The sequence below is a fragment of the Neopsephotus bourkii genome, unplaced genomic scaffold (assembly GCF_033783945.1).
Source record: "Neopsephotus bourkii isolate Nb327-2 ecotype Australia unplaced genomic scaffold, CSIRO-AGI_Nbou_v1 NB_518, whole genome shotgun sequence".
NCBI classification, from domain to species: Eukaryota; Metazoa; Chordata; class Aves; order Psittaciformes; family Psittacidae; genus Neopsephotus; species Neopsephotus bourkii.
Window position 1 is genome coordinate 1,508,848 of NW_026901019.1, and position 27,356 is coordinate 1,536,203.

The window sequence follows — 27,356 nt, forward strand, 5'->3', positions numbered from 1 at the left end:
AAGAGTCATGTGAGAAATAAGTTAACGGATGTTGTGTTAGTGTGGGTAGTGAGGACAGAAACAGACTTTGAGGAATTTCAGAAGGACTTTATGAACCTGGGAGACTGGAGAATAGAATGGGATAAAAAATCCAGGGCAAATAAATGCAAAGCAATTTACAGAAAGAAGGGCAGCCCTCATTTGACATCTAATAGGATAGACTGAGCAGACACAAGGTCATCTTCCTGTTGCATGCAGGAAGATGATCTTGGAGGTGTGGTAGAGTTCCACAAAGCATCAGTTCAATGCTCACTGCCAGTCAAAGCAACACTTCAAAGGCTAGAGAGCAAAACAGAAAACACTGACATGCCTCTGTCTGCATTATGGCTCTTCCTACACTTGAGTACTCTGTGCAGTTCTGGTCTTCTCATCCCTGACAGGGTACAGCAGAATAGGGGGAGATTCAGAGAAGTGGAATAAGGATCACATCTGTGGTAATCTGGTTGCCATACAGGGAAGCAGTAGGGAAGGGGCTCTACATAGCCCATGTACTGGTTTGTGGTGATCTCTGAGAGAGAGCTATAAAATTGCGACTGGCAGCTAGAACGTGGGCAGGCACCTGCTGTTTGCTGCCTCTTCCAATACAGGAGCGAAGTGTCAAGAAATGGAACTAGTAGAAGTCAGGCTGAAAACAAACAAAGGCAGATGATCTGCCATATACCAGGTAGCTGACCTGCAGAACTCACCAAAGGGTGTTATGGGCACCAATAACTTGCACAGGCTTCAGGGGAGGCTGAGCATGTACTTGGACAGAGAGCTATGGAGGGTTACTAAAGAGAAAGAAACTGCTCTGGGTTAAGATAGTCCCCTGAGCTGAATGCAACTGGATGCTGGTAGAGTACTAGGTATTGTACTGTATGTGCTTGTCCCTTTTATTCTTTTCTCAGTATCTCCTCACAGCTCCAGCTCGGCCAGAGATACTGTCTGAATGATCAGAGTGGTTCTAAACTAGGACAAGAGGTCTGTCAGTAGACTGGACATGACCTAGCCATCACACTGCAGGGTACTGCCTTCCACTAACAAGGGAAATGCCTACTTGCTTGGCAGTTTCCATCCCCCATTTCTGCTTTGGATATAATAAACGTGGGATCTCTCCAAAGCGAATCAAGTCTACTTCATTCCCTTGGAGTCTGCATGTGTTTCTCAGAACAGTTTTTGTCCCCACAGGACTTGGATTGTTGTGGCAGAGTGGCCAATGGCACTGGATGCTGTCGTAGTGAGAGGGAAAATAGCATGGTAAGCTGAATTTTGACAAGCTATAATTTGCAGTATAATATTAGAGTTTTGATGTTTTAGTCACCTCTGCTGTGGTGCAGATATTCAGAGCCATCTCAGCTTGTTTGAATGTCTGCTCATGGAAAATACTCCACTGAATATGTCCTGATTAGCATGAATAGCCATCACAAAACAACATGGTTTTACACTAGTGAGCTACACACATTCCCTCTGAATCTGGGAGGTGCAACTCTTGTTAAATAGCATGGTGACAACTGTAAGAATGTGTTACCAGCTTCTGGTATATCGAAGCAATACATCTTGCTGTGAAAGCAGATCTAAAAAACACTTAATTTCCCAGTACAATCTTTCCCAAACTCTGCAGTCCAATGATGAATGGAGTAATTTAATCACTGTTCCAATAAATTGTACAATTGGAAGCTTTTGGGATATCTGGAGGAAAACAATCGCATTTTATGTGCCAGTTGAGGTGCAGACAATGGAGAGATGAAAACACAAATTAGGACATAAGGTAGTGCAGCTATAAAATGAATTTAGGAAAGAGAGAATATGATGAAATTATTTGCCAGGAATTCCAGTGAATTCCTCTGGATTCTTTGCTAGGAAGAATTCAGTGTTGCATGACATATTCCAGCAATTAGGACTGCTTGGAGTACCTTTGTCAAAGTAGCTTATTAATGAAAACTGTTACTACATAATTACTACATAAAAAGGAAGGAATATGTCATGTAAAAGCTGGAATATTCTGGCTTTGTGTAGAATAGCTGAAGTGTGCTTGTTACTTCTTTAGAATGGGGGCTGCTGTGGAGGAAAACCCAATGGTCCAGGCTGCTGCATGAATGGGAAAGAAGAGAATGTGGTAAGGTGCCTTTCAACTATTAGTTTTTCCTCTATTTCTGATGTTTTGAAGTCTTAGCTCTGGCTTGTTCTGTGCCAAACCCCACTGTTTTGTATTTAGCTGTATTTATGCAAATCTTACCTTAGAAAAGGTACCTTTGTAATTTAACATGCCAATGTGAACGTGATAGCACTTCTGATTGGCAAAAGCCTGTTAGTGTGTTCATGACTTGGGTTCTGGTTTCTGACTAGATATGCGTTGTGACCAGAAAAATATGAACACCCAAAATGCTGAATCAGGTGATATCTTTTTGCTGTGTTTGCCATCCTTTGCTCCATGAAATACTAATAGGGATTTGACTGGGAAGAGGAACAAGTTAGTGTTGTATGCAGATAGCTTTCTTCTCTGCCACCAAGCCATTTGCATTATCTCTGTCATAGAAAATGATGTCCTCCAGCCTGTTCAGTTCTTCTGAGTTCCAGCCATTGGACCCCACACAGGAGCCAATCTTCCCACCAGAGTTAATGGTAAGTTCATTCAAAAAGAAATGGTATGTGGTTCATTGGTTTCATTGTGCTGCACAGGGTTTGAGTGTTCGCAGTGTCTCTGCCCCAAGGAAATGGTGAGCAGAAGATGGCTGCTGATAAAAGATGGATGGGCATGAATGCTTTCCTGTTGTATAAAAGAGAAGGCTTTTAAGCCAGTGTGACTTAAAAGATATGCAGGCCAAGTGCTTGCCCTAGCTGGCTGGCTTTCCTCGCTGTTTCTCACCATACATGACTGCTCTTGGGTTGCCTTCCTTTCTGGTCACTGCCCCATGGGCAGAACAGTTGCTGACATCTAGATTTCAATTTACTAGGTCAGATGTGAACTTCTACATTAAATACAGCTGTATCTGAGCTAATGACCCCGTGTTTTCTTTATAGTGTAGGAAAAGAAGTAGGAGCTATGGGATCTAGCTGAACATATGCTTCAACTAGATGACTTTCCAAAAGCACCAGCTTCTGCACTCAGTGTAGCAGGAATAGCAGTTGGCTAGCTCACACTGACAGGAAAAGTTAGGTGAGATTAGTTTCTCTCCATGTTTTATTCCTTTCTTTTTTGGGGTAGTTTTCACCTAGGCGAATGTGTCCCAGCCAGGAACCTAGTTCAGGACATGGCACGTTTACAGCTTCCTTCACATTTAACAATCAACTGAAGTTCAGTTGTTCGTTCTGCTGCTGCACTCAGCCTAAATGTGTCATGAGCTACAGCATCAAGAGGTTCTCATATATAGCATAATATAGATTTAGCGTGAGAAAGGTCCCATCTGCTTCTTCTCTAAGATGTTCTCCTGCCTAAAGGTTGATCTGATGTTGCTGGGGGGCAGCCGCATAAGTCTGTTTTCTTCAATCACTGGATGAAGGAATTAAAGGAACCAGAATCTGGCTTTACAGCTGGTAGCTCAAAGTCAGCAGTGCTAAGGACTGACTTTTTGCAGTGAGATAAGAATGGAAAACCCATTACCTCCAAGATGGCTGCAGCCACAGGCATCTGCCAGAACTTTGGTGAGATGGAGCTTACTGGCAGTGGTCTTGCTAGGGAGATGTGTCTGCAGAATGCAACTGGCAATAGCAGGAAGGAAAAACTCTTGTCAGCATGAAAAACTCTTGTCACTGCTAGCAGAAGGATGGGGAGTAGCTATCTGCCAACAGCAGTGTGGATATCACAGCTAACCATAAGTAACTTTACTGAGAAGGAGCCTGGCCTGGCATAAGCATGGGCAGCATGTGAGTAGGGATTCTTGGCTTGAGCCAAGCTCTAGGTGAATTCACTATCTATGGGCTGAGTTCTCTGTGAATTCACTTTTGCAGACTCAGAGTAACAAACAGCAGAAACAGCTGTGTTTCAAAGGCGAGCGTGTGATGTGGATCCAGCCTACAACTCTCAAGGAATTGGTGGCTCTCAAATCCCAGTACCCCAATGCCAAGCTCGTTGTGGGGAACACTGAAGTCGGTAAGAGGAAGAGCTGATGCTCACTATGAGCATTTGGAACGCTTTCCATGGAGTATTCTGTGAGATCTGTGCAAATGTAAGCCTCCTGGTTGTTGTTAAATAGGTGTTTAATCTCCAGGTTTTATGTAAGAATAACATTTCTTCTTGGGTAGCTTAATCTCCCAGTGAATGTGTTTCCCTGTTGTTTGCTGTGTTGGGTGAGAAAGCCATGCTTATCTAGACCTCTAAGCTTACGTGCTGGGTTTGTGGAATTTTGAGAAGAGGTGGGTGGCACAGCATAAAAGGTCTTTGTAAACAAATTCAGTTGGGAAACCTGTGCTTTAAAAGGTTTGTCAGTGAGTAAACTGTTAAGACTTGAAATCTCACTGTTTCCCCCCCCCCCCAAATATGTACTTCTGCAAACATAAGTGCTGAGGAGGAGAGTGCAGATGTATTTAGTAATGCTGTTATCCTGAGCAATTGTTTCAGGTGACAGTCCCCAAACTTTGTATGGTTCATGCGTTCATTGTTCTTTCCTGAAGGATTATGTACAACAATAGCCAAGTTACACAAGTACTAAACAGTGTAATTTAGGTTATTGTGAGCCTAGAAAAGAGTCTGTACAACTTCCCTATGAGAATTCTGGTATTAGTGGAAACCAGCTTTTCATTTGGTATCTCTGTGACCTTGTATAATCGCAGATGGTCAATGAACTGACTCTTTAATAGGCTTGCTGGCCATTTCACTGGGAAACAGGCTCTGTCATCTGTGTGTAACTGAAGGAGTCTTACTTTTCCTTAAGGTATTGAGATGAGGTTAAAGAACATGTTGTATCCAGTGATAATAGCACCAGCATGGATCTCTGAAATGAATGCTGTCCAGCACACTGAAACAGGTGAGCAACAAAGAGGCAGAATGTCTGTGAAGTGAGTAGGGACTCCTTTGAATAATAAAGAGGATATGAAGGAAAATCCCAAGATTAAAAACTGCTTTCTGTATGCATTAGTTCCTCTCCCATGCAGGGAATCAAGTGAGTGATATGTAAAATTAGTTTGAGAATCAGAGGGCTTTCACTAGAGGGTATATTAGACACTTTATCTGTTTGATGCATCATGGTTTAGGTATATTAACTGGGTTAATAATGGGTTTTAATGAGCAATCTTTTTAATTAGAAGATTAATAGCTGAAGTAAAGATGCTGGATTTGACCATCTAAGGAACTAAGTGAAGTATTGCATTTATCTTTGTGGTGGCAACAGGTCAACCTTACAAATACTAAGGAGTAATGAGGACAATGTAGTGCATGTGGTCCAACGCTTGGTAGAATGGTTAAGTTCTGGAAATTGGAGAGGAGTTGGAGTTCATTTCTCAAAGGATAAACTAATACCTGTAGGAAGGCAGTATGGTTCATAATACACTGAGGCAAAAGGGTATAGTGGGTTACTGTCGTATGAGAGTCAGTACCACCATGAGCTGTGATTTAAAGGTGAATTTTGTTCTGGGGATGTGATGTTTACGTGCAGCACATACAAAGTAGCCCAGTGTGGCTGAATATCTTCTCTAAGCCCTGCTGTCTAATTGAAGTCGGTGACATCTAAGCTTTGTAGACACAGTTATAACCATCCTCCTGTACGTTGATGTTTTGGAGAGCAACAGTTCTTTTCATTTGTTTACAGGGATCACCTTCGGTGCTGCCTGTACCCTGAGCTCAGTAGAGGAGGTGCTGAGAAAAGCAGTGGCAGAGCTTCCTCCTTACAAAACAGAGGTCTTCCAGGCTGTCCTTGAGCAGTTGAGGTGGTTTGCAGGGCCACAGATCAGGAACGTTGCTGTAAGTGACTCGGGAGCATCAGGGCACTAAAATTGAGAGCTCAGTCTGAGGAGCTGGCCTGCATCATCCAGTCTTGTTGTGCTGTGTGCTTCTCACATGAGAACATTTGCAAACCTAGGTAAAGAAGGTACTATGCATAAACCAGCTCCAGGAACTGATAGCAACTTGGGTTTGGTGCCTGTGTTCACAGGTTTAGCAAGCAAAGGAAACAGAAACATGGCAGTTGTCCAGGCCTGTTATCAAAATAAGTGGGGAAACTGTACTGAGATTTGGCTAATTTAACAAACACGTATGTAGAGTACTGAAAAAACCTCAAAGAAGCAGGTGTGTAGATTTTTGCCAGCACAACTATGGTAGTCATAGTGTTAATGTATCAGATGTGGCAAACTTACCTCTAGTTTTAAAGGGAAGGAAGAGGTGGGTTTGGTGTGTTCAGACTCCACATACTAGAAGGAAAGAAATATGAAGCAAGAAAGATGAACCAACCAACCAAACATGAAATTTTGCTCCACAAGATAGTGTGCCATTTGTATCACAGCCAAAAACTTGGGTTCCTGAATATTACTGAAAAGATGCTCCATACTTCCATGGATCTTCCCTTAGCTGCAGCTATAGTGATTGAATTTTGGTATTGTTGGGTATATGTGATTTGAGCATATAGTAGTTCTGATGCATTACCCAAAGACTGTTCCTAGAACAGTCTTACCTGTCTTATCTGATGACTATTATAATTCTAGGCTCTTGGTGGGAACATAATGACAGCAAGCCCCATTTCTGACTTAAATCCTGTGTTAATGGCAAGTGGAAGCAAACTGACTCTGGTATCAAATGGTAAGTTAGTTGCATTTCCTTGTGGCACTTAGGGGAGTGGGATACTCGACAGTCCTCTGCCATGGATTATTGTGTTTGGTCATAATTTGAAGGTGGAAATTAACATTACATTTGATCCTTGTGGATTTTGCAGATTAAGATTGAAACTATTGTTTGTTTTGCTTTTGGGTTGTTTTTTTTTTTCCTGTGAAGAAAGCCAAATGTCTTAATTTGTATTTGCTCTTGGGAAGAATTTTTTTGGAATAGGACCCCTGAAATGAACTGTCTGATGAGTGACTTTCTCTTATACTGGTTTGTGTGCTGGCTAAGGAAAGGGTAAAGAGGGAATTACACTGGGTTGTTGGAAACCGGTTCAGCTGGAGGCTCAGCTTTAACCAGATAAAGAAGGAGGGAGATGGGTCAGTTCCTGTCTAAATAAAACTTTGTATGTAGGCAGAAGTGGTCATAGAGTCCTAAGGACCAAAGCAAATCTGAGAAAATCCTTCCTGACTTAGTGAGAGGGTGGCAGAATGAAAACTGCTATCATATCAAGAGTGATTTGTGTAGGTTGAAGGACCTTTCGGATCTTTCACACATCCTATTGCTGGGTTTTATCTGAGTTATTAATCCAGCTGCCATTAATCTCTTCTTGCTCTACAGAGGGCAAAAGGACTGTCACGATGGATGAGAAGTTTTTCACTGGATACAGAAAGACAATAGTTAAGCCTGAGGAAATCCTTCTCTCAGTTGAAATACCCTACAGCAAGAAGGTAAGTTTGTAGGACAAGACTTCACTGTTTGTGGAGCCGAAATGCTGTTATTTGGCTGTTATTTTCAATGTTAGGCACTCTTTCACTTTGAGACTGAGCTCCAAATGGTTACGTGTAGTCCCAGGTGGACCAGGAAGCAAGGAGATTATTTGGTGAAAATCTAGCAACATGCTCTTTTTGACAAGCAAAGGGGAGCTGGGCTTTATCATAAAGTATGGTAAGTCCAAGAAGTTTTCTAGTGCAAGACATATGAATTTCACTTCATTGTCTGAAAGTTTTTGAGTGCATTTAATAATGATGAAAGGTGACAAAGTGATGCTCCCAAGGAATAAGTTCTGTTTGCAAAATATATAGCAAAGATGCTAGCAGTTCCTGAAGTGAAGGTTCTGGAGGTTCCTGCTTCATTTCTGTGAACTGAAAGGGGAAAAGAAATGGGGAAAAGCATGTATGGATAAGAGGGAAGTTCAGTTTCTGCATCCTTGACTTGCAAGACAGAAACCAGAAGGACTTATTATTAGGGCGTTTTGGCAATGTGGATTTGCAAATTCAAATGAGCCTGCAAAACTTCCTTCTAATAGAGCAATGAACACTTCTGTAGCAGCATGAAGCATAACCAATGCAGAGTATCTTAAGAGGTAAACCTCTTCTCTCTTCCCTTTAGGGTTCAGAACATCAGACTGTTTTTTTTATGGCTGTGAAGGTATTGACCTTTTTAGGGCTTCAGGCTACAGGTTATAAGATACAGCAGTTCACGGTGTAGTGACTCCTCCATTCATATGACAATCTTATGGCAATTTCACAAGGCAAACTTTTACTAGTAGGGCAGTGGCTTCCTCCCTAGGTTATATGCAGCTCATTGATCTGAAAAACTAAACCAACTTTTGAACTCTCTGCTTCATGGTTGCTTGGCTGATCTTTGCTCATAAACATGAAATCAGGGAGACTAAAGTTCTTCAGGGGACATCTGAAGGTGCTGGCATGTGGCAGGCAAAGTCTTCTGGAACTGTGGTTTCCTCACAACTGGAAGCAGGGCTGTGTCAGCACACAGATCGATGTTCTTTTTGTTGTTCATGTTTGTCTAAAACTGATGTTACCTCGTGCACTGGCATGACCTGTCACACCAAGGTAAGAGTGGCCAAACCCCAGAAATAATAAGACTAAAGAAGTTGAGCAGTTTACACATTAAGTGTCACTGTAGGGGGACTGAGCTTAGGGTAGGCTTTGTCACAGAGAGTGTGCAGTAAGAGAAGAGGCTGCTTTTTCTCTTCTTTGAAAGCTAATTGGTTTAACATTCAGTGTGGCAGAATGTCCTCACTGGGAGGATGCTAGTGATGCTCCTCTGCTATTACCTGCTGACTGCCCACTAATTACTTGGAGTCAGGAAATGAAACACACCCTTCAGTTATATCTGCAATAACAAGCTCTTGATGCATAAAAGGGACTTCTTGTGAAACTGTTCTCCTTGCCAACAACAGAGGAGTTGTTCTTCACAATAATGGAAGGACTGCTGCCCACTTCTGATGGGAAATAATGGAACAGACTACTGAGCTGTACAGTCATTTGGCTAAGCTACTGCAGAAGAAACTTGGCAGAAAACTCTCCAGAAGGGGCATGCAAAGACATTAGATCTGATTCTTCACTTAGTCTGTAAGATGCCTCAACAGAAATGTGTCATAATCTGCAGAACAAGCAAGGGGGGAAAACTTGACTGTGACTGTGGAAAAACTACTGTGACTCCAGGGTGACACCATCATTCAGTGCATACTGGCGGAGTGTTAATCTCCTGTTTACTGCCACTCTTCATAGGAGAACTGCTGAGTTTTATGAGTTGCTGGTGCACTTAAAAGAATTTCCTCACTCTTTGGAGACCAGCAGAGGATTCAGGGTAGTTACGGAGAATTGTATTTGCAGTGTCCGATTGAAATTGTCTTTTATTAATTAGTCTGGTCTATAAACAGGGGAAGTTTAGATTGGATATGAGGAGGAATTTCTTACTGTAAGGGTGGTGAGGCACTGGAATGGGTTGCCCAGGGAAGTTGTGAATGCTCCATCCCTGGCAGTGCTCAAGGCCAGGTTGGACAGAGCCTTGGGTGATATGGTTTAGTGTGAGGTGTCCCTGCCCATAGCAGGGGGTTGGAACTGGATGATCTTAACTTCCTTTCCAACCCTAACTATTCTATTATTCTGTAACTGTGAGACATCTGTGATCATTGATTTCAGTTCTTGCAGAGTTCAAAGACTTCCAAAGGGAAGGGATTTAGGATCTGTGTTTTACCAATTAGGCTTCCAGCTTAGCAGCCTGTAAGAAATTAAAATTTGCTGAGGAACTGTAAACTTGTTTGTGTACAAATATATGTGCTGGTTCTTCCTCTCAAGATACATCCAGGCAGATCTCAGTCAAAGCTCATTTCCCACACAGTCCTAGGCTGGCTAGTAAGCACTGATCTAATACATCAGAATTAATTGTTGAATCATGTGAAATCATGCAGTCAGCACTGCATGAACAAAAATGTCCTGCTTGGCCTTGCAAGATGAAACAACCAGATACAGTTCCCTGGAATAGCTCATCCATGGGGATGGACTCTTCATTAGGGACTGTAGTGATAGGCCAAGGGGTAATGGGTTAAAACTTAAACAGGGGAAGTTTAGATTGGATATAAGGAGGAAATTCTTTACTGTTAGGGTGGTGAGGCACTGGAATGGGTGCCCAGGGAGGTTGTGAATGTTCCATCCCTGGCAGTGTTCAAGGCCAGGTTGGATGAGGCCTTGGGTGATATGTTTTAGAGCGAGGTGTCCCTGCCCATGGCAGGGGGGTTGGAACTTGATGATCTTAAGGTCCTTTCCAACCCTAACTATTCTGTGATTCTATGTAGAGAGATGGGTTAATGGCTTGTCCATGTTTATACTCCAAAGCATGCCAAGGTAGAGAATAAAGGAATATTTTCCTCTCTCCTAGGGTGAATACTTCTCAGCTTTCAAGCAGGCTTCCCGTCGGGAGGATGACATTGCTATTGTGACCTGTGGGATGAGAGTCCTGTTCCAAGATGGCACTAGCCGAGTGGAGGACATAAAACTAAGCTATGGAGGAATGGCTCCAACAACTGTCCTGGCACTAAAAACCTGCCAGGAGCTTACTGGCAGGTAGGAACTTTTCTGTGATAGAAAGGCTGCTTAATGGAACGGTGCTTATTTTTGCAGGAACATAACAAATACTCTAAGGGGAAAGAGGAAGAAGTGTAGTTACACTTCTGCAGCAGTCTGTGTTTTGCATGGTGTCTTGCTTCCTCCAGTATTCCTTACCCTCAAAGATCCATGTCAGTGTCTCATTCAGAGAGCTGTTCCCATGCTAAATTCACTATTGGTTGACATGGACAGAAGCTAAGTGTAGGCATGACCTACAAAACTGATTTTTTTCAAACTGGGCTGTGGAATCTGCACTCTTTAATAGCTTAGCCACATCTTTAGAAAAGATGATGCTGGGGATGGACTCTTCATTAGGGACTGTAGTGATAGGGCAAGGGGTAATGGGTTAAAACTTAAACAGGGGAAGTTTAGATTGGATATAAGGAGGAAATTCTTTACTGTTAAGGTAGTGAGGCACTGGAATGGGTTGCCCAGGGAGGTTGTGAATGCTTCATCCCTGGCAGTGTTCAAGGCTAGGTTGGACGAGGCCTTGGGTGATATGGTTTAGAGTGAGGTGTCCCTGCCCATGGCAGGGGGGGTGGAACTGGATGATCTTAAGGTCCTTTCCAACCCTAACTGTTCTATGATTCTATGATGTAAGCCCAAGATGAGAGCAAGGCTTACACGTATACTATAACCAGAGATAGAACAGATGTTGCTTGAGTGCTTGTGGGGCTGCATGTCAGAAGAGTTATTCTGCCATGGTGATATTTATGTCTGAGCAAGGGCTCGGTGTCACCTTTGTTCCCTTCCAGAGACTGGAATGAGAAGCTGCTGCAGGATGCCTGCCGCTTGCTGGCAGGTGAGATGGATCTGTCCCCTTCTGCGCCTGGTGGGATGGTGGACTTCCGACGCACGCTCACACTCAGCTTCTTTTTCAAGTTCTACCTGACGGTCATTCAGAAACTGAGCAAGAACCACAATGGCACTGTGAGTGCTGCTGGGGGAAGGCAGACTTGGGGGAGGAGGACCTGCATGTGTTGCTTGGTGAGCAGGGTTCAGATTCAAGGAGAGGTGTAACTCATAGCAAGCTCCATGTTGGAGTAGATGCTAGAGGTACTCCTCACCTGCATGACAATGATTAGTGCATCTTCCCACTTGCTTCCTTGTGGCATCCCCACTTTGCTGTGGAAGGATAATGTTCTTTTGATATTACAGCTGCTGTGGGTCTGTGGCTATTCGTTGCACAGATCCTGAGTCCTGTTTGCCTTTTACCCAGTAAAAGATGAATTATCTTCACTGGAAGATGGAAAATGGAGAATATCCTGGGCTACTGGGGAACATGACGAAGGGACTGGCAGGGAAGATGATTGTTTTTTAATATGTCTCTGGCAGAACAAACTGTGTGAGCCCGTCCCCTCAAGCTACATCAGTGCTACAGAGCTGTTTCACAAAGATCCCATTGCAAATGCCCAGCTCTTCCAAGTAAGTAGCAGTACTTGCATGATGTAGACCTGGGTTTTTCTGTAGCTCAGACTGCGCTTCTTATCTTGTCTCCCTGAGTATGGGCAATATGTGAACTTATGTAATGCCATTCCTGAGGCTGGTATTGGGATCTCAGTCCCTTCTCTGCTTTAGAATACAAAGTTCTTTCCTCTCATTGCCTGTGACTGTTCTTGGCATGTGCAGCTTTATAGAAACTCTGTGGGTAGCAATGTCCTCCTGCAGCCAGCTCCATATCCAGACTGATGTTTCCCTTCTGCTTTCCCCATTTACAGCCTGCTTTTCTTTGCATATCTCAGGCTTCAGATACAGGATGTGTCTTCTTCCTTGTTTCTCCATTAATGACCTGTTCACTTCAGCATTGAGAGCAGAAGCTAGCTTCCAAACTTGAACCTTTTATGGAAGCTGTAACATCAGACCCTTCTTTTCCATATTGGTTTCCAAAACCAAATCCCTTTCACTTCATTCTCTACAGCCCCTTCTGTGTAGCCACTTGGTCTTGTTTACCTTCCTTTCTGACAGGCAAAAGCCCTCATCCCATTCCCCATCTCACTGGAATGTCTCATGGTGCTTTTTGCTCTTCCTCCAATGCTTCTGTATCTGCAGTCGAAGCAGTAGTAGTCAGCCATGTGTTTTACTCCAGGAAGTGCCCAGGGGGCAGGCAGTTGAAGATATGGTGGGCCGGCCTTTGATGCACGTTTCAGCAGCCAAACAAGCCTGTGGAGAAGCTGTTTACTGCGATGACATCCCTCACTATGAGAATGAGCTGTATCTAACGCTGGTGACCAGTACCAAGGCCCACGCTAAGATCCTGTAAGTGTTGCTTTTGAGCTTCAGATGTCGGAAGCATCCAGTGCCTGGTGGTTTAGAAAACACTGACCTGTCAAGCTGTGGGTGAAGGAGATGTTTTTGCAGTAGGGGGAACTCCAGTCCATTGCACATCGTCACGTGAAGGTGAGCTGTATGTGTTACAGCTGCCTTGCAAGTCCTAGTCAGTGAGAAGATGAGGGAATTAACACCAAACTCAAAGCTTTGCTGAAGCACAAAGCCCTCAGCAATAGGCAACCTTCTTGTTTGTTGCATCTCTTGTACTCCAGCATGAAGGATTAGAAAGGAGGAGGGTAGGAGAGCACCACAATGAGTCATTTTATCACTAACGAGAGCATGCAGCTTAAACATGCTTTTTCCTATCTGCCTTAAAATTTAGGTTGTAACATGCAAATCTACCACAGTACTCCTGCTGATGAGTCTTCTGGTTTCTGTCTTGCACAGTGCTTGCTTACACTGGCTGTGATCAAGCTGTCTGCATAACAGCCCTATGTGTGTTAATTTCAGCTATTAGATGTAGATACGTATCAAGGTGGATAGGTCAGTGTTTGGAATGTAGATTACTCTGAAAGTATCTTGTCCATGCAGGGCACGACTGATGCATAATTTATAACAGTAGTGACTAACCAACCCTAAAATATCTATACTGGCAGGTAATGCCATCTGCATTCTCGTATGAGCTTTAATGCTGCTTTATTGTGGGACTTGCTGCCTGCACAATCCTTAATTGTGTTGGTTCTGCAGGCTCTTGACTGCCCTCAACTACTTTGATGTGGGATGCTCTGTGTTATATTGCCTCATGTAATCCTCAATAGCTTTGTGATGTGCTGCTCATTCCTTAGGCAATACTTCCTGCCTATTTAGTCTTCCTGTCCAGAGGTTTCCCACAGTGGTCTAACACGGGATGGGCACCATGGTGGTCATGGATGCACAGATGTGGTAGTCAGCTCTTGGGTTATGAAATTGCCCTGTCATCACAGTTACATCTTAGGTGTTGCAATGCAGTCATTGATGAGTGCTACAAATGCATAAATACTGTTACTACTACCAGTGCAGATGGGGCAATAGAGAAAGCATCAGATCTATTCCTGTGACCACAACATGCACTATTTTCTAGTTACACCTTCTCTTGCATTTCTGTTGCACGTTGATCTTTCAAGCTCTGAGCCTGTGTGGTTCAATAGAGGAAGAAGTAGCATATTTCATTGGGTGACAGAATTACTTCAGCTTATGGTTTTGGGGGGTCAAAATATTGGTTCTGGAAACTTCCACTTCACCCAAGTCAGGTTTTGACTAACAAGTGTAAATTTGAAATCGTCTGCCTCTGTATTTCATAGAATCACAGAATCACAGAATGGTTTGGGTTGGAAAGGACCTTAAGATCACCCAGTTCCAACCCTCCTGCCATGGGGAGGGACACCTCACACTAAACCATGTCACCCAAGGCTCTGTCCAACCTGGCCTTGAACACCGCCAGGGATGGAGCATTCACAACCTCCCTGGGCAACCCATTCCAGTGCCTCACCACCCTTACAGTAAAGAACTTTCTCCTTATGTCCAATCTAAACTTCCCCTGTTTAAGTCTTAAGCCATTACCCCTTGTCCTATCACTACAGTCCCTAGTGAATAGTCCTTCCCTGGCATCCCTATAGGCCCCCTTCAGATACTGGAAGGCTGCTATGAGGTCTCCACGCAGCCTTCTCTTCTCCAGGCTGAACAGCCCCAACTTTCTCAGCCTATCTTCATATGGGAGGTGCTCCAGTCCCCTGATCATCCTCGTGGCCTCCTCTGGACTTGTTCCAACAGTTCCATGGCCTTTTTATGTTGAGGACACCAGAACTGCACACAATACTCCTAGTGAGGTCTCACAAGAGCAGAGTCAAGGGGCAGGATCACCTCCTTCGAGCTAAGGGAAACTTTCCAGCTAAGGGAAACTGTCAGGGGATTGTTTCTGAGGCATTCCCATGCAGAAGCACGGGAAAATGAACTTTCCAAAGAAATATAGCGCTGTCTTCAGTTCCTGCTGTCAGAGTCCATGTGGGAAAGTTCATTCATACGTTTAATGTCTCCTTAAAGAAGTCTGTCACTCACTGGGATGCATAAACAGCTACTTCCAGGCACAGTTTGTATTGGAGTTTCAGGAATCTAAACAGGCATGCTGAAAAAATGGCAGCAATTTACAGAAGACAATAAATCATTCAGTTAAGCAGCAACAAAACCACAGTTTTTCCATTCACACCAGGTCCCTTTTTTAAAGCAAGCCAATTACACAGCCAGTGTGCAAAATACTGAAGAAGGAGCTTGAAAGTCATTTGTAATAGATTTCTTTTATGTGCTTCATATAAAAACTAAATTATATTGCACTTTTCTAGTTACTTTCTATCCTTCTTGTCACTTAGTTTTAAATCTGTATAAGATTGAAGCAGACAAGCGTTTTGGTTAGCTACCTCTTTTGCAGATTGCCAGAAAAAGCCTTTCATGAAGCTTTTTGCTTTTGGAACATCATTTCTTTTGCATCCTTTTAAATGCCCTTCAGCTTCCTTGTGATTGATACTCAATAACTTCTTCCTGACTTACAGGCACATTTTTATCTAGAGGTGAACCCACAATAGATGATAGATGTCTGCAGTAAGAATTCATGTTTATCAAATAGGGAGGAATTTTGTCTTCACAGAATCATGGCAGCTGAGAAGACAGCGGATGCAAACCATCACTGACACCAGTCTGTCTTTGGCAAAGGATGTCAAGGGATCTGTACATGTGGCAACTGGGTCAAATTCAGATATGTTTTAGGGAAAAAGACATATTATATAGTATTGTTCAATGCAGTAGACTGATAAAGCTCAGTTGGGATTCAAATTATCATATAGATTGCATAAGGTTTTGGTCTAACACATCCTTTCTACCTTGGTTCACTTGATATTCATGTGACAAATTCCCTCTTGTTTGCATAGCCAGGGAATCAAGCCTGAAAATGTATTGGTATCTCATGAATGCTGACAAACAGGAAAAATGAGAAATAACAATGCTGCCTCTCCTCCTTTCTTTCTGTCTTCAGTTCTGTAGATGCATCTGAAGCCCAGAGTGTTCCTGGGTTTGTGTGTTTTGTCTCCGCCAAAGACGTTCCTGGCAGTAACATCACTGGCATCGCTAATGATGAGACTGTCTTTGCTGAGGATGTGGTATGTGGTTAAAAATAGCCTTTCTCAATCACACTGCCCAGGAGATAAGGTTTCTTATATTTCCAGTGAAGTCCTCTTCTTTATATGGAGATAAATCCTAACTATTGGATCAGTAGAAATCTTGGTGCCCAATTCAATAAGGACTTAGTCCCTTTGCCCCATGCCCCCTCTCTCTATGTTATCATAGAACCACAGAATGGTTTGGGTTGGAAGGAATCTGAAAGACCATCTAGTTCCCTGCCATGGGCAGGGACAACTTCCACCACACCAGATTGCTCAAAACCCTGTCCAACCTGGCCTTGGACATTGGCAGGGATGGGACACCCTGTGCCAGTGCCACACCACCCTCACAGTGAAGAATTTCTTCCTAATATCTAATCTAAATCTCCTCTGTCAGGTTAAAGCCATTCCCCTTGTCCTGTCACTACATGCCCTTGTAAAAAGTCCACCTCCAGATTTCCTGTAGGCCCCTTTTAGGTGCTGAAAGACTGTTATAGGGTCTCCCTGGCACCTTCTCTGTGCTGTTGTCCTTTTGGCTGCAGGCCACTGGGACAGGCTGTCTCTGTTACTGCCCAAAGTTGTTTGTGATAGTTTTCCCTTGGCTGGTTTTAAATAAACTGGTCTGAACAAACAGCTGCATAAATCTGCACAAAAAGAATAGGTAGAGATAATTATCATGAGCCTCTCCATTACTGCATGTAGACACCAAATGATGATGGGTCCTAATCTTGCCTGTAGGTCACTTGTGTTGGTCATATCATTGGTGCAGTCCTTGCAGACACACAAGAACATTCCAGAAGAGCAGCTAAAGCTGTGAAGATTAAGTATGAAGAGCTCAAACCTATTGTCACAATTCAGGTAAGATGGCTCAGATCTGGTTCTGCAGTTAGCTTGAGGCCCCCTGATGTCTAGTTAACTTCTATTCTCACTTGTGGTTATTAAACCACGTGTTTTGTTAGTCTTTGTGGGTGCAGCAGGATATGGATAGAGGGAATAATATGCATATTTAAATATAAAGAGGACATGCCTATGATATAGTACTGATTGGGAGTATGTTAACTTGTTGTGTGTTATTTGAAGCTAAAAGAAATAAGGTATATAATGCTCAGCAAAGATTTGTTTAAATTAACAAGGATCCTATCAGTTACACTCTTCCCAATGTGTTTGCTTTCAATATCCTCTGGTCTGACCCTGATGGCTTCATTGGTATTCATTTATTCTTCATTCTGATTTATAACACTCAATAATAGGGTGTGGAAATGTTTTCTTCTAGCTCAGTCACTGTACTGCTTCTCTGAGATTTCTGCAGACCACTTGCCTACTTTCTAAGCTGATGAAATCAGTTTTCAGCAGGAGTTCAGTCTCCACTGTGAACATTTCCACTGACTGTATGGGCACAACCCTGAGATGGCTTTTCTCAAAGCTGAAGAAGATAATGTCAACAATTTGTGATCATTTCATGCCTTTTTTTTTAACTAGAAGGCTTGTTGACAAGATTTGCTTATGTGACAGTAAAAGCAAATGGTATCTAATACAGCATCCAAATCTAGACATGAGAAAGAAATGCATGAAGCCGTTCTCTATAGGGGGAGAAATCAGAGCCATGGGATTCTAATTAGTGTTGTAGTGGTCAGTATGGTCATACCTTGTATTTTGTAATGTGAATTGTATTCATGCAAATACGGAGAGTCTGTGCATCCTCTAGTGCAGCTGCTGGTGCTGTCATCTGTGGACAGAGGTTTTGGTTTATATGATTTGTGGGTTCACAGACAACGTGTGGGCACTTCTCTGAGGCTTCTAGCTGTTTATTCAACTAGGGAAGATGGGGTAGAGCCAAAAATGGTCTGAGTTTTGTTATTGTTTGGTCATTCTGAGGATTTTTTTTCCATTCTGCAAAGCTTCAGCAGAGGTGAAATGTGTTTACAGAGCTTCCCCAGGAAGGGTTGTTGTATATGAGCTCAGAAGTGAACTATTTCTGCAGAAATTCTCATCCTGTCGGAGAGGTTTTAGTTTTCTCCTTTCTGATTGTTCGTTTCCTTTTCCTTTTTCCCCTATTCTTGTCCATGGACTGTACTTAGGTTGTAAGTCATAGCTCTGGTGGCTACAGACCTTGAGATTCTGGGCCTCTAATGTAAAATGGGTCACAAGGAGCAATCTGAGGCTGTCCAGCTCTGGTGTTTATTGTGAAATTGCCAAGTTGCCAAAATCTATTACATATTGCTTTAAGTCAAGTCACATAGCTTTTACCATAGTTAGTGTCTGATGAGTTATTGTGCTTTTTATCTTGGGTATTTATTCTTCACTCAGCTTCCACAAAATTTCATTGTGCCATTACGTTTCCTAGGAAGCTATTGAGAAACAGTCCTTCCTTAAGGCTATAAAGAGGATTAAAAAGGGAGATGTGAAGAAAGGATTTGAAGAATCTGATCACATTTTGGAAGGTGAGAATAAGCATTGCCTTTCTATTAAAATAGGGTAATTTTTGACAAAAGAGGTGAAGCATCATGCTTGTTTTTGTGCACATGATACTGAACTCATGAAAGTAAGGCTTGCGGGGCTAAATGTCATACTCGGTTTCAGATGACTGTTTATATACAAATAGCTTGTGAAAGATTTAATTTCAGTTTCCAACAAACTTTGGTGCTTCCAGCTGTGCCCCTGCAAACACTCTCTTCCAGTGTAAGGACGCATCTTCTTAAGCAAATATTCTGCAAAGTGAGGTTCTTTTTTCCCCTCCCTGAAACTTATTCATGTAGGAGCTTAGTGTGGTCTAAATCTTATAGGTTCCTATAATCTGGTACCCCTCTATGTTATGAGTATGTGTCATGAATGAATGTTATGAATACATGTGTCTGAAATGTTATGAATGCGTTCTATGTTATGAATACACGTGCCTGAAACCTGATCCACCAATGTTGGTGGCTGTAGGAATCGTGAAGAACTTGGCACTGCCCTGTAATGCTTTCTCGACACTGATTGTTGGCCTGTATTAGAGGATGGGGTTTTTTTTGGTGTACTTCTTGGTTTCATTTCATTGGAGTCTGCCAGGTTGTAGGGACATGGGTAAACACAGCAGTTATCAACAACCGTTGAAACCCTCTAAGAGTTAGGAAGGGAGAGTGCCAGAGCTGTGGTCTGGAATACTCTGTCAGACCCCTGCCATTGCTTGGTCTATATATCATTGACCAATAGCTCCTGGGAGGAAGACCTTTACAGAACTGTGTATCTATCAGTGCGAAAGTGATGTATCCCTCTTACAAATCCAAGAGGGAAGTTAAATCAGTTACGGACACAAAGCCTGGTGTGAAGGGAGTGTTCTTGAAGATCATGGAGACATGTGCCCCCTTACCTCCATGTGGAGGAAAGGGGAGTTATTTAACTGAAACACTTATTTCCAGCTCTATCATTTATTGTAGTTTGGTATGCATTGCTGAGAGCTTCCTCTGCAGTCAGCAGTTGGTGCTGGCACTTGAAAGGTGTCATAAGCTATTGTTAACTGTTTCTTAGAGTGTACTATCCTATACAAAATGAAAACACTGTGCCAAACAAGGCAGAAATTGTTCTGAGCTAGAAGAATAGGTTATTTAAAAGGCTGCAATATTGTGGCAATGCCAGGCCAACCCCCTCGAGGAGACAAGGGAAGGGACCCTGCTGTGTACCAGAGTAGGCGTTGTTTCACGCAAATGTCCATTTCTCACTGATGTACCTAATGAAGGCAGCTGTTTTGTTGCTGCTGAATGAAATAAAAGGGAGAGAGGAGCAGGACTTTGAGAACTGCACTGAATATTGATTTTCATGGCAGCTGAATAGATCAGGGTCATGGCTGAGAAAGGAGGTTAGTTCTGACATTTATAGCGCGTAACATGACTGGAAGTTGTACCCTCAGCACTGCCAGGTAAAATGTCCTGGGGAAGAGCCACATGCAGTGACAGAGTTAATTCCCAGTTAGATCACCTTAAGGCATTTTGGACTTCTATTTTTGTTCCCCCGTTTCGAAGTCTGTAACCTTGGATTTGACCTGCTCAGCTAGTTGATTTACTTTTATCTATCATCTCGGAGGTGTTATCAGGGCAGTGCGAAAGGCACCAAACACTGCATCTTAAGGGTCAATGGCATAGTGTGCAGGCTTATTCTTGAAATGCCAGTCACTTGTTTTGGACTAAAGATTTCTAGAAAGTGTGTGTCTGTGGTGTCTGGTTGGGGTTTCTGGTTTTTAACTTTTCGGGTTTTTTTAATGTCAAATCAGAAGTTTCAGGTTTAGGGTTTAGGATATCCAGTCTGTGCAGTGCAAAGGGTTGTCGTGTCTAAAGGGTAGTAGCCTGCAGGCAGCACACAATGGGAGACACCTTATAACACCAGAGACACCCTATCTTTGGGGCATTTCTTTCCATTTTCTAGGAGAGATGTACCTTGGTGGGCAGGAGCATTTCTATCTGGAAACTCATGCTACTCTGGCGGTGCCAAAGGGGGAAGATGGCGAGATGGAACTCTTTGTGTCAACCCAAAATCTCATGAAAACACAGGTACTGTCTCATTGACCTGTTACCTAAAAGGCATTTGTTTCTCAATTTTGGACTAGATAAATAGTCTTTACAGTTGGTCCTATGTTGGGTTGAATAAAAGAAACCACATATGCTTAGAGCTGGGTATGGGATTTAAAGTCCATATTCATCCTACTGGTGTCCTGAATCTGCTTGCAGATGACAGGTATGTTTCTGTTGGCAGCACATCTTTGTCACCAGGGGTTACATGCTTAACCCTTTCTGGAGAGGGTGACAGCTGGTCAGTAGGCATGGCTGTTGAATGACATGTCAGGAAGAGAGATGGTATAAATGCTGGCTGTATATGTACCAGCTCTGCCGTCTTGCGAGATAGGCTACTGGCACTATGGGGTGGCTTTGACCTGTCTACTGACTCACCAAGACTGACCAAAGTTTTCATAATAGAGGAGAATGGGCAAGTTTTGGTCATCAAAACTTGTCCTAAATGAGACCTCTGTTTTGGTAACCTCATCTCATGTCAGTCTCTTCCTGTCTGCTGAAGTAGTGTGTGCCTTCCCACATCAGGGATGAAACACTGGGCTTATTGGTTCCAATTGCATCAAATCCATTTGCAGGACCAATAGAACTTGCAACACAACAGAGTAGTTGCAGTGGTTGTAGAAAGGCAATGTATTAATATCTAGTTCTTAACATCAGCTCGGCTCTGTGCATGTTTTGCTGTTCTGTTGTTCCTTAGGAGTTTGCTGCCAATGCACTCGGAGTCCCTTCAAATCGGATTGTGGTGAGAGTGAAAAGAATGGGAGGAGGATTTGGAGGAAAGGAGACTAGGAATACTATTTTGACCACTGCAGTGGCTGTTGCAGCCTTCAAGTGAGTTTGGATGTGGGGAACAGGGCTTTTTCCTTTCAGACTGTGCCATCCTGCTTCTTTCTGGAGCATTATTTACACTGGAGCATATAGAGATTCTTCATGTCTTGTTACCCTACAGCTTACAGCAAGCCTAGGACTTCCCAGAGGAAGTGTCTAATGGGCTCTTAGCTGGTGGGAGTAATTGAACCCACTCAGAGGGGTGAAGCTTATGTGGGAATATCAGCTTTTAATAGGAGAGGGGGGGGAAAAAACCCTTACTCTGGTGTTCTTTTGGAGCAATTTGAAAACTCTCGTATCTCAAATTACCTGCCTCTCCACCCCAAACCCTTTTGAAATCCAGCACTAGCCATGCTTATGGCTTTGTCTAACAGCAGTTTGAGAGTCTCTTCCTTGCTTAAAACTCTACTACACCAGCCTTGCACTGCTGTTTCTGTGCTCTTCTGCAAACTCTCGCCTTGGATTTTTCACTAGGAAGGGTGGCCACCGGATAGAAATCCATACTTTTCAAGCCCCATAAAACTCAGGGAATGAACCTAGACTCTAACCATTTGTGAAGTACACTGCAAATATGCTTCTGATTTCTGGAGTTTCCATATTTGCACATACTGCAAGTTTCTGTGGCTGTGATTGAACATGGATTTCCCAACACTGCCCTTGTAGGTGAGGATGCACCCTGCTGGCAGTGCTAGATGGATCTTGCAACACAGCAGCAACTTAATAAAAGACCTTTAGAGGAAAACAGCCAAAAGGCAGCTCCTGTAGTTAAATAGCTTTATTTTCCTATTCTGAGCATTTCCTATTCTGCTTTCTGTGATTAATCAGTAATACATGTGAATTTTTTTCTTTCCTTTGTTTCTGTGAGCCGAACCACTGTTTTGTATCCCGGAGGTTATGAAATAACATCTATGGCATCCCTTAGATATTTTTACAACCTGAAGATAGGCGCTGGAAAGGCAGAATTGATAGAAAATGAAGAGCAACTTCTCTTAGCTTTATTATATAGTTCATATGGCATTCTCTCTTGCAAAGCCAAGAGAATGCCTTCAGAAACACTCTGGAAAACAGTGATTCCTCAGTCACTAGTATCTGTCTCTGTAAGAAACTATCCTTCTTTTTAGTATAAGAGTTGCTGCGAGAGTTTTCATGAACAGGTCCCAGCTTCTAAGATTTTTTTGGTTGGTAGGTTTTTTTTACCCAATTGTGCCATTTTCTTAAAAGGAAGATCTATGAACCGAGCAGTTTACCCTTAACCCCCCATTGCTGCTCTGGAAAGACAATGCTCACCAAAAAGAGGAGAGTCTTGCTCTGTAGGAGCTGTATTGTGTGTTTCAGGCTTTGCCTGATAAATGTGCTCTTCAACAGAACTGGCTGCCCAGTACGGTGCATGCTGGATCGAGACGAGGACATGCTGATAAGTGGTGGGAGACATCCCTTCCTGGGGAGGTACAAGGTAGGCATACGTATGAAATGAATGCATGGTGTCTCAGTGTTATCACCTGAAACATCAGAGAGTAGTAAGATACTGTGGGGGGAAAAACTGCTGCTCTGGTTGTTTCACTGCTGATGTCCCTGCTGCAAATGGATCAGGTCAGCTGGGTTATAGCATTTTCCCTGTTGAAGTCCTCCAGATGTTCTTGTGGTTTGGATTGTTCACTACGTGTGATCTCAGCATCAACATTCCCCTCTTCCTTGCAACCAAGACTTTGCCCCTATTGACAGTCACATTGCTCTGAGATGCTTCCCCATTTGTTTACAGTATGGTACTACTGTTTGTTTTGTTAACGTCCTTTCCTCTTCAATCCCCATCCAACTGCGTTTCAAAGCAAAAAAGCAAAAGCCTGGTAAGGAAGGTGTGGCTGTGACAAGTGGCCACCACATGTTTTAGAAGAGTTCTCTGGATCAAGATTAAGATGCATAAGTGGACCCTTTACTGGGAAGCTTCCTCAGTAGCTGCCTGTGCTGCAGCAGAGGACAATCAGCCTTTTGCCCGTGTGATGTCCATTCAGTTTGTGGAGGGAAACACAAAACAGAACATCATGTAGAAAACCAGTTACTGAGGAGACTCTCTTGACAGGTTGGCTTCATGAAGAATGGGAAAGTCAAGAGTCTGGAGGTTTCATACTACAGTAATGGGGGCAACTCTGTAGACCTCTCTTATGGGGTAAGTAAAACTTTCTGATGGCTTCAGAGAGTTACTGCCTGCAGCACTGCTTGCCCATCCTGCTCTCTGATATGACTGAAAGCAGTCCTTCATCGGTTTTTGCAGCTTCTACACCAGCTGTTTGAGTCAACTGACCTGCCTTGGCATGTGCCACATAATACTTATTGAAGCTGAAATAACTTGGATAAGGCAAAAGGGTCAAGAAAGTTTGCTTTGCATTACAGAGGGCTGTGGTGAGAAACTTGTTGCTCAACACAAGATGACTGATAGTTCCTCAGCTTTGGGGAAAACTTGTTCTTTGGAATAAGAAACATCCAAGTCAACAGGCTGCTCTGGGCAGAGTGCCTAAATGAACAAACTTGTTAAGGACTGGCTAACACTGACATTGGCTTCACAAGCACTAAGGACAAGAATGGGGCTCAGTTCTGAGTTTGTCTTTAAGATTTCTTTTCTGCTGATGAGTAAAGAAACCTCCCTTTTTTTGTCACGTGAGTGACCAACCTGATAACCTAGTGTCAGTCATGTTTATTTTAGCTCCCTTTCTGGTTCTTTGAGGTGGGTAATCGTATTTAGTAGCAGTTTGGCTCAGCACAAGACCGGGGCTGACGCAGGAATGTGAAGCTTAGTCTGTCAACAACAGAGAAACGTGCTTATTGTCTTGTCCTTCAGGAGGATGCCACTTGCCACTCCATTGCAAATGGGACAGAGTACTTCTTGCACCTCGGTGCTCATCCAGCTGTGTTGAGTGGAACTGCAGGGTGGAAGAGAAAGAGCTGGTGGTTCTACATTAGCTTCAGAGCTTTCCAGCCTGGCTTTGACAGCTAGTGAGAAGTCTGACATGTGAGTCATGTAATGTGTCCACCCATGTTTCTTCTCTTTACCAGGTTATGGACAGAGCCCTGTTACATTTGGATAACTCCTACAACATCCCCAACGTCAGCAGTGTGGGCATTGTTTGCAAGACCAACTTGCCTTCCAACACAGCCTTCCGTGGCTTTGGAGGGCCTCAAGGAATGATGATTGCTGAGTGCTGGATGAGTGACCTTGCTCGGAAGTGTGGCCTGCCACCTGAGGAGGTACAGACCCACTGACACATTTCATGGTCATGCTGCTTTTGAACAAGCTCTGAGAATGGACAAACCACAGAAGTTTATTGAGCATAAGAGTTTTCACTTCATTTTTGCTAAGCACTTAGCAGTCTCAGATTTTCTGTATGACAGCCGCATTATATCATGGATTATCTTCTACTTCATTGAATCCCCTCAGCAGCCTCAATTGTGGAACACCTGCTTTAGGGAAGATGTATTTCAGAAAGTTCAAAGGCACTAGGTACTTCAATCTTACTAACAATGTGCTTAAGTCCCAGTCTTTCTTGAAAATTTCCAACCTTAATGTCTTAGGCCCCATTTCCCCATAAACAGATATATATCTGTTAATTCTGTTGTACCATAGAGTGAGCAGAGGAGTAAAAATTGGAGCTAACATGCTTTTGATATCTTCCATTAGAAAGACCTAATCTGGAGTGTTAAACTTGACATGTCCTTTATGTGTCTCTTTGGGAAGGTGCGAAAGCTCAATCTTTATAATGAAGGAGACCTGACCCATTTTAACCAAAAGCTGGAGGGATTTACTCTGCGAAGGTGCTGGGATGAATGTTTGTCAAGCTCTAGCTATCATGCCAGGAAGAAACTAATTGAAGAATTCAACAAGTAGGTGTTCTGGAGTTGTCTTGTTACCTGCTGCCTATCATCTTCTGAAGTTCTCTTAGTGCTAACGAAGTCAGACCTTATATTTGCAGAGTGACTTTAAAAATGTTTCTTTCTGAAACTGTTATGCTCACTATGGAAGAAACTTCTTAAGCTTGTAGCTTAAATAAGGCAGGATTTGACTTACCATGACCTTATTTTGTAAGTGAAATGTAGCGAAGGAGAGAGGGTCTGGTAAGTCCAGCCAGGTTTTTCAAATGGCTATTAAGTCATTTTGTTTAGGTTTTCTGCTGCCTTGCAGTCTCTTTTAGTTGGCAGTTTAGTTAACTGAAGAGTTAATAGTCCAGGCAATTGCTTCTATAGCGCCTGGGGGAGCACCTTCAGTTCAGATTTCTTCTTGCTAGGACCTATAAACAAAGCCAATCTTTCATAAAAATTACTGATTAACTCAGTCTATATTGCATTCAGGTGCTTTATTTCTGCTTTGATACCTAAGCTGTCAGAGGGAACCATAGTATTGAGTTGCAATGGAAGCCCTCATGACCATACAAATGACATTCTTTCCCTGCAGGCAGAATCGCTGGAAGAAGAGAGGGATGTGCATCATTCCTACCAAATTTGGCATCAGTTTCACTATCCCATTTCTGAACCAGGTCTGTAAGTGTCATTCATCTTTTCAGTAGAGAAGCTAGATTTACACTGCCTCCCCCAGGCCTTCCTCCATTTGTACTACACTGGAACTTTTCAGAGTAGTAGTCAGTTAGTCAAGAAAGAGCACATTTTGCAAAACAAAATGAGCAACACAACAGTTACCAGTTCATGCTCTCCAAAAGACACCACGGTGAAGCTATGTTTCCAGGGTATTGTGTTATTTCCCCTACCTATTCCCTCGTCCTCAATAGTCAACACTGTTTCTGTTGTTTGACCCGACTCGACAGACTCTCAGTGGTGTTAGCAATTCAGGTGAAGGGTGCATCCCTGTTTCACAGGGGCAGGTTTGGGTTACTTCATCTCTTTTCTAAGCTGAAAATACTGACTGAAGTTTGTTGTGTCAGTGGAACTGCTAGTGAGTTGATGAGACTAACCCAAACTCACCTCAATTGTAAAGTAGTGGCTTTAATTACACCTAAGAACAATACTGGTCTAGTTCCAGATCAATTCTCTCTGTAGTTTGTAACTGAAATCCTGCTAACTACTTCACTAGTTCATTTATGATGACTCTTGGATTACTGTTCCTTTTATAGGCTGGAGCTCTAGTCCATGTGTATACAGATGGCTCTGTGTTACTTACACATGGGGGTACTGAGATGGGTCAAGGACTTCACACCAAAATGATTCAGGTAATAATGAGTTTGGACTTCTTAACCAAATGAGACATCTTTTCAGGAAAATTACACTCGGTCTACTGTATTGCCTGAGACAGCTTGCTGCGTCCTCTATGTGCATGTGGAGGGTAGCAAATCATGACTAATTCATCTTCATTGTTTCAGCAGCAGTGCTAGATTTCCAGATTATTATCACCATTGAGTGTGAGAAATAGGTTCTTAATCATCTGAACTGTTTATTATGTAGATAATGCAGGTTATGCTTACAATCTAGCTTCTCTAGCAATTTCATTTCATCCCATAAAACTACAGTTTACATATATTTTATGCAAAAATTAGTTGTATTGCAAACATACTTATCTGCAGATGCTAATGCCTTTGTAGCTAAAAAGACCTAAGGGAGTGATACTGCTTTGGCAGGGAAATGAAAGGGGGATCTAATAGGGCTCTTTACCCGCTGATTCTTACAACCATTGAGAGAAGAATTCAGTCTCACAGTAGTGAATTGAATGTCTGTCATTGTGGCAAAAGCGTACATACTCACACACATTCAGTCTGTGAAGGACAAACTTAGTGTTCTGGCTAGTGCTCAGTCACCGAATCAACTGAGGCTTCAAGGAAAATGAGATTTAGGACAGGAGAGGGTAGAGGTTGCAGCACTA

At 42.9% G+C, this 27,356-nt stretch overlaps 1 protein-coding gene across 2 annotated transcripts in view; it reads left to right on the forward strand.

Moving 5' to 3' along the window:
• The window catches only part of XDH (xanthine dehydrogenase), a 49,584-nt gene that overhangs the window by 13,775 nt on the left and 8,453 nt on the right, over positions 1-27,356 (forward strand). Inside the window, exons 7-29 of one of the 2 annotated variants that reach the window (XM_061350504.1) lie at positions 1,207-1,275; positions 2,066-2,134; positions 2,554-2,640; positions 3,967-4,108; positions 4,890-4,982; positions 5,763-5,914; positions 6,652-6,745; positions 7,385-7,494; positions 10,451-10,635; positions 11,433-11,607; positions 12,013-12,102; positions 12,764-12,933; positions 16,007-16,130; positions 16,869-16,988; positions 18,475-18,571; positions 20,529-20,653; positions 21,369-21,502; positions 22,865-22,952; positions 23,577-23,663; positions 24,548-24,739; positions 25,227-25,372; positions 25,941-26,022; positions 26,614-26,709. In XM_061350504.1, coding sequence (XP_061206488.1) covers positions 1,207-1,275; positions 2,066-2,134; positions 2,554-2,640; positions 3,967-4,108; positions 4,890-4,982; positions 5,763-5,914; positions 6,652-6,745; positions 7,385-7,494; positions 10,451-10,635; positions 11,433-11,607; positions 12,013-12,102; positions 12,764-12,933; positions 16,007-16,130; positions 16,869-16,988; positions 18,475-18,571; positions 20,529-20,653; positions 21,369-21,502; positions 22,865-22,952; positions 23,577-23,663; positions 24,548-24,739; positions 25,227-25,372; positions 25,941-26,022; positions 26,614-26,709 — 2,727 coding nt within the window. The remainder of the gene's footprint in view (positions 1-1,206; positions 1,276-2,065; positions 2,135-2,553; positions 2,641-3,966; positions 4,109-4,889; positions 4,983-5,762; positions 5,915-6,651; positions 6,746-7,384; positions 7,495-10,450; positions 10,636-11,432; positions 11,608-12,012; positions 12,103-12,763; positions 12,934-16,006; positions 16,131-16,868; positions 16,989-18,474; positions 18,572-20,528; positions 20,654-21,368; positions 21,503-22,864; positions 22,953-23,576; positions 23,664-24,547; positions 24,740-25,226; positions 25,373-25,940; positions 26,023-26,613; positions 26,710-27,356) is intronic. The other variant, XM_061350505.1, reaches the window with a different exon arrangement.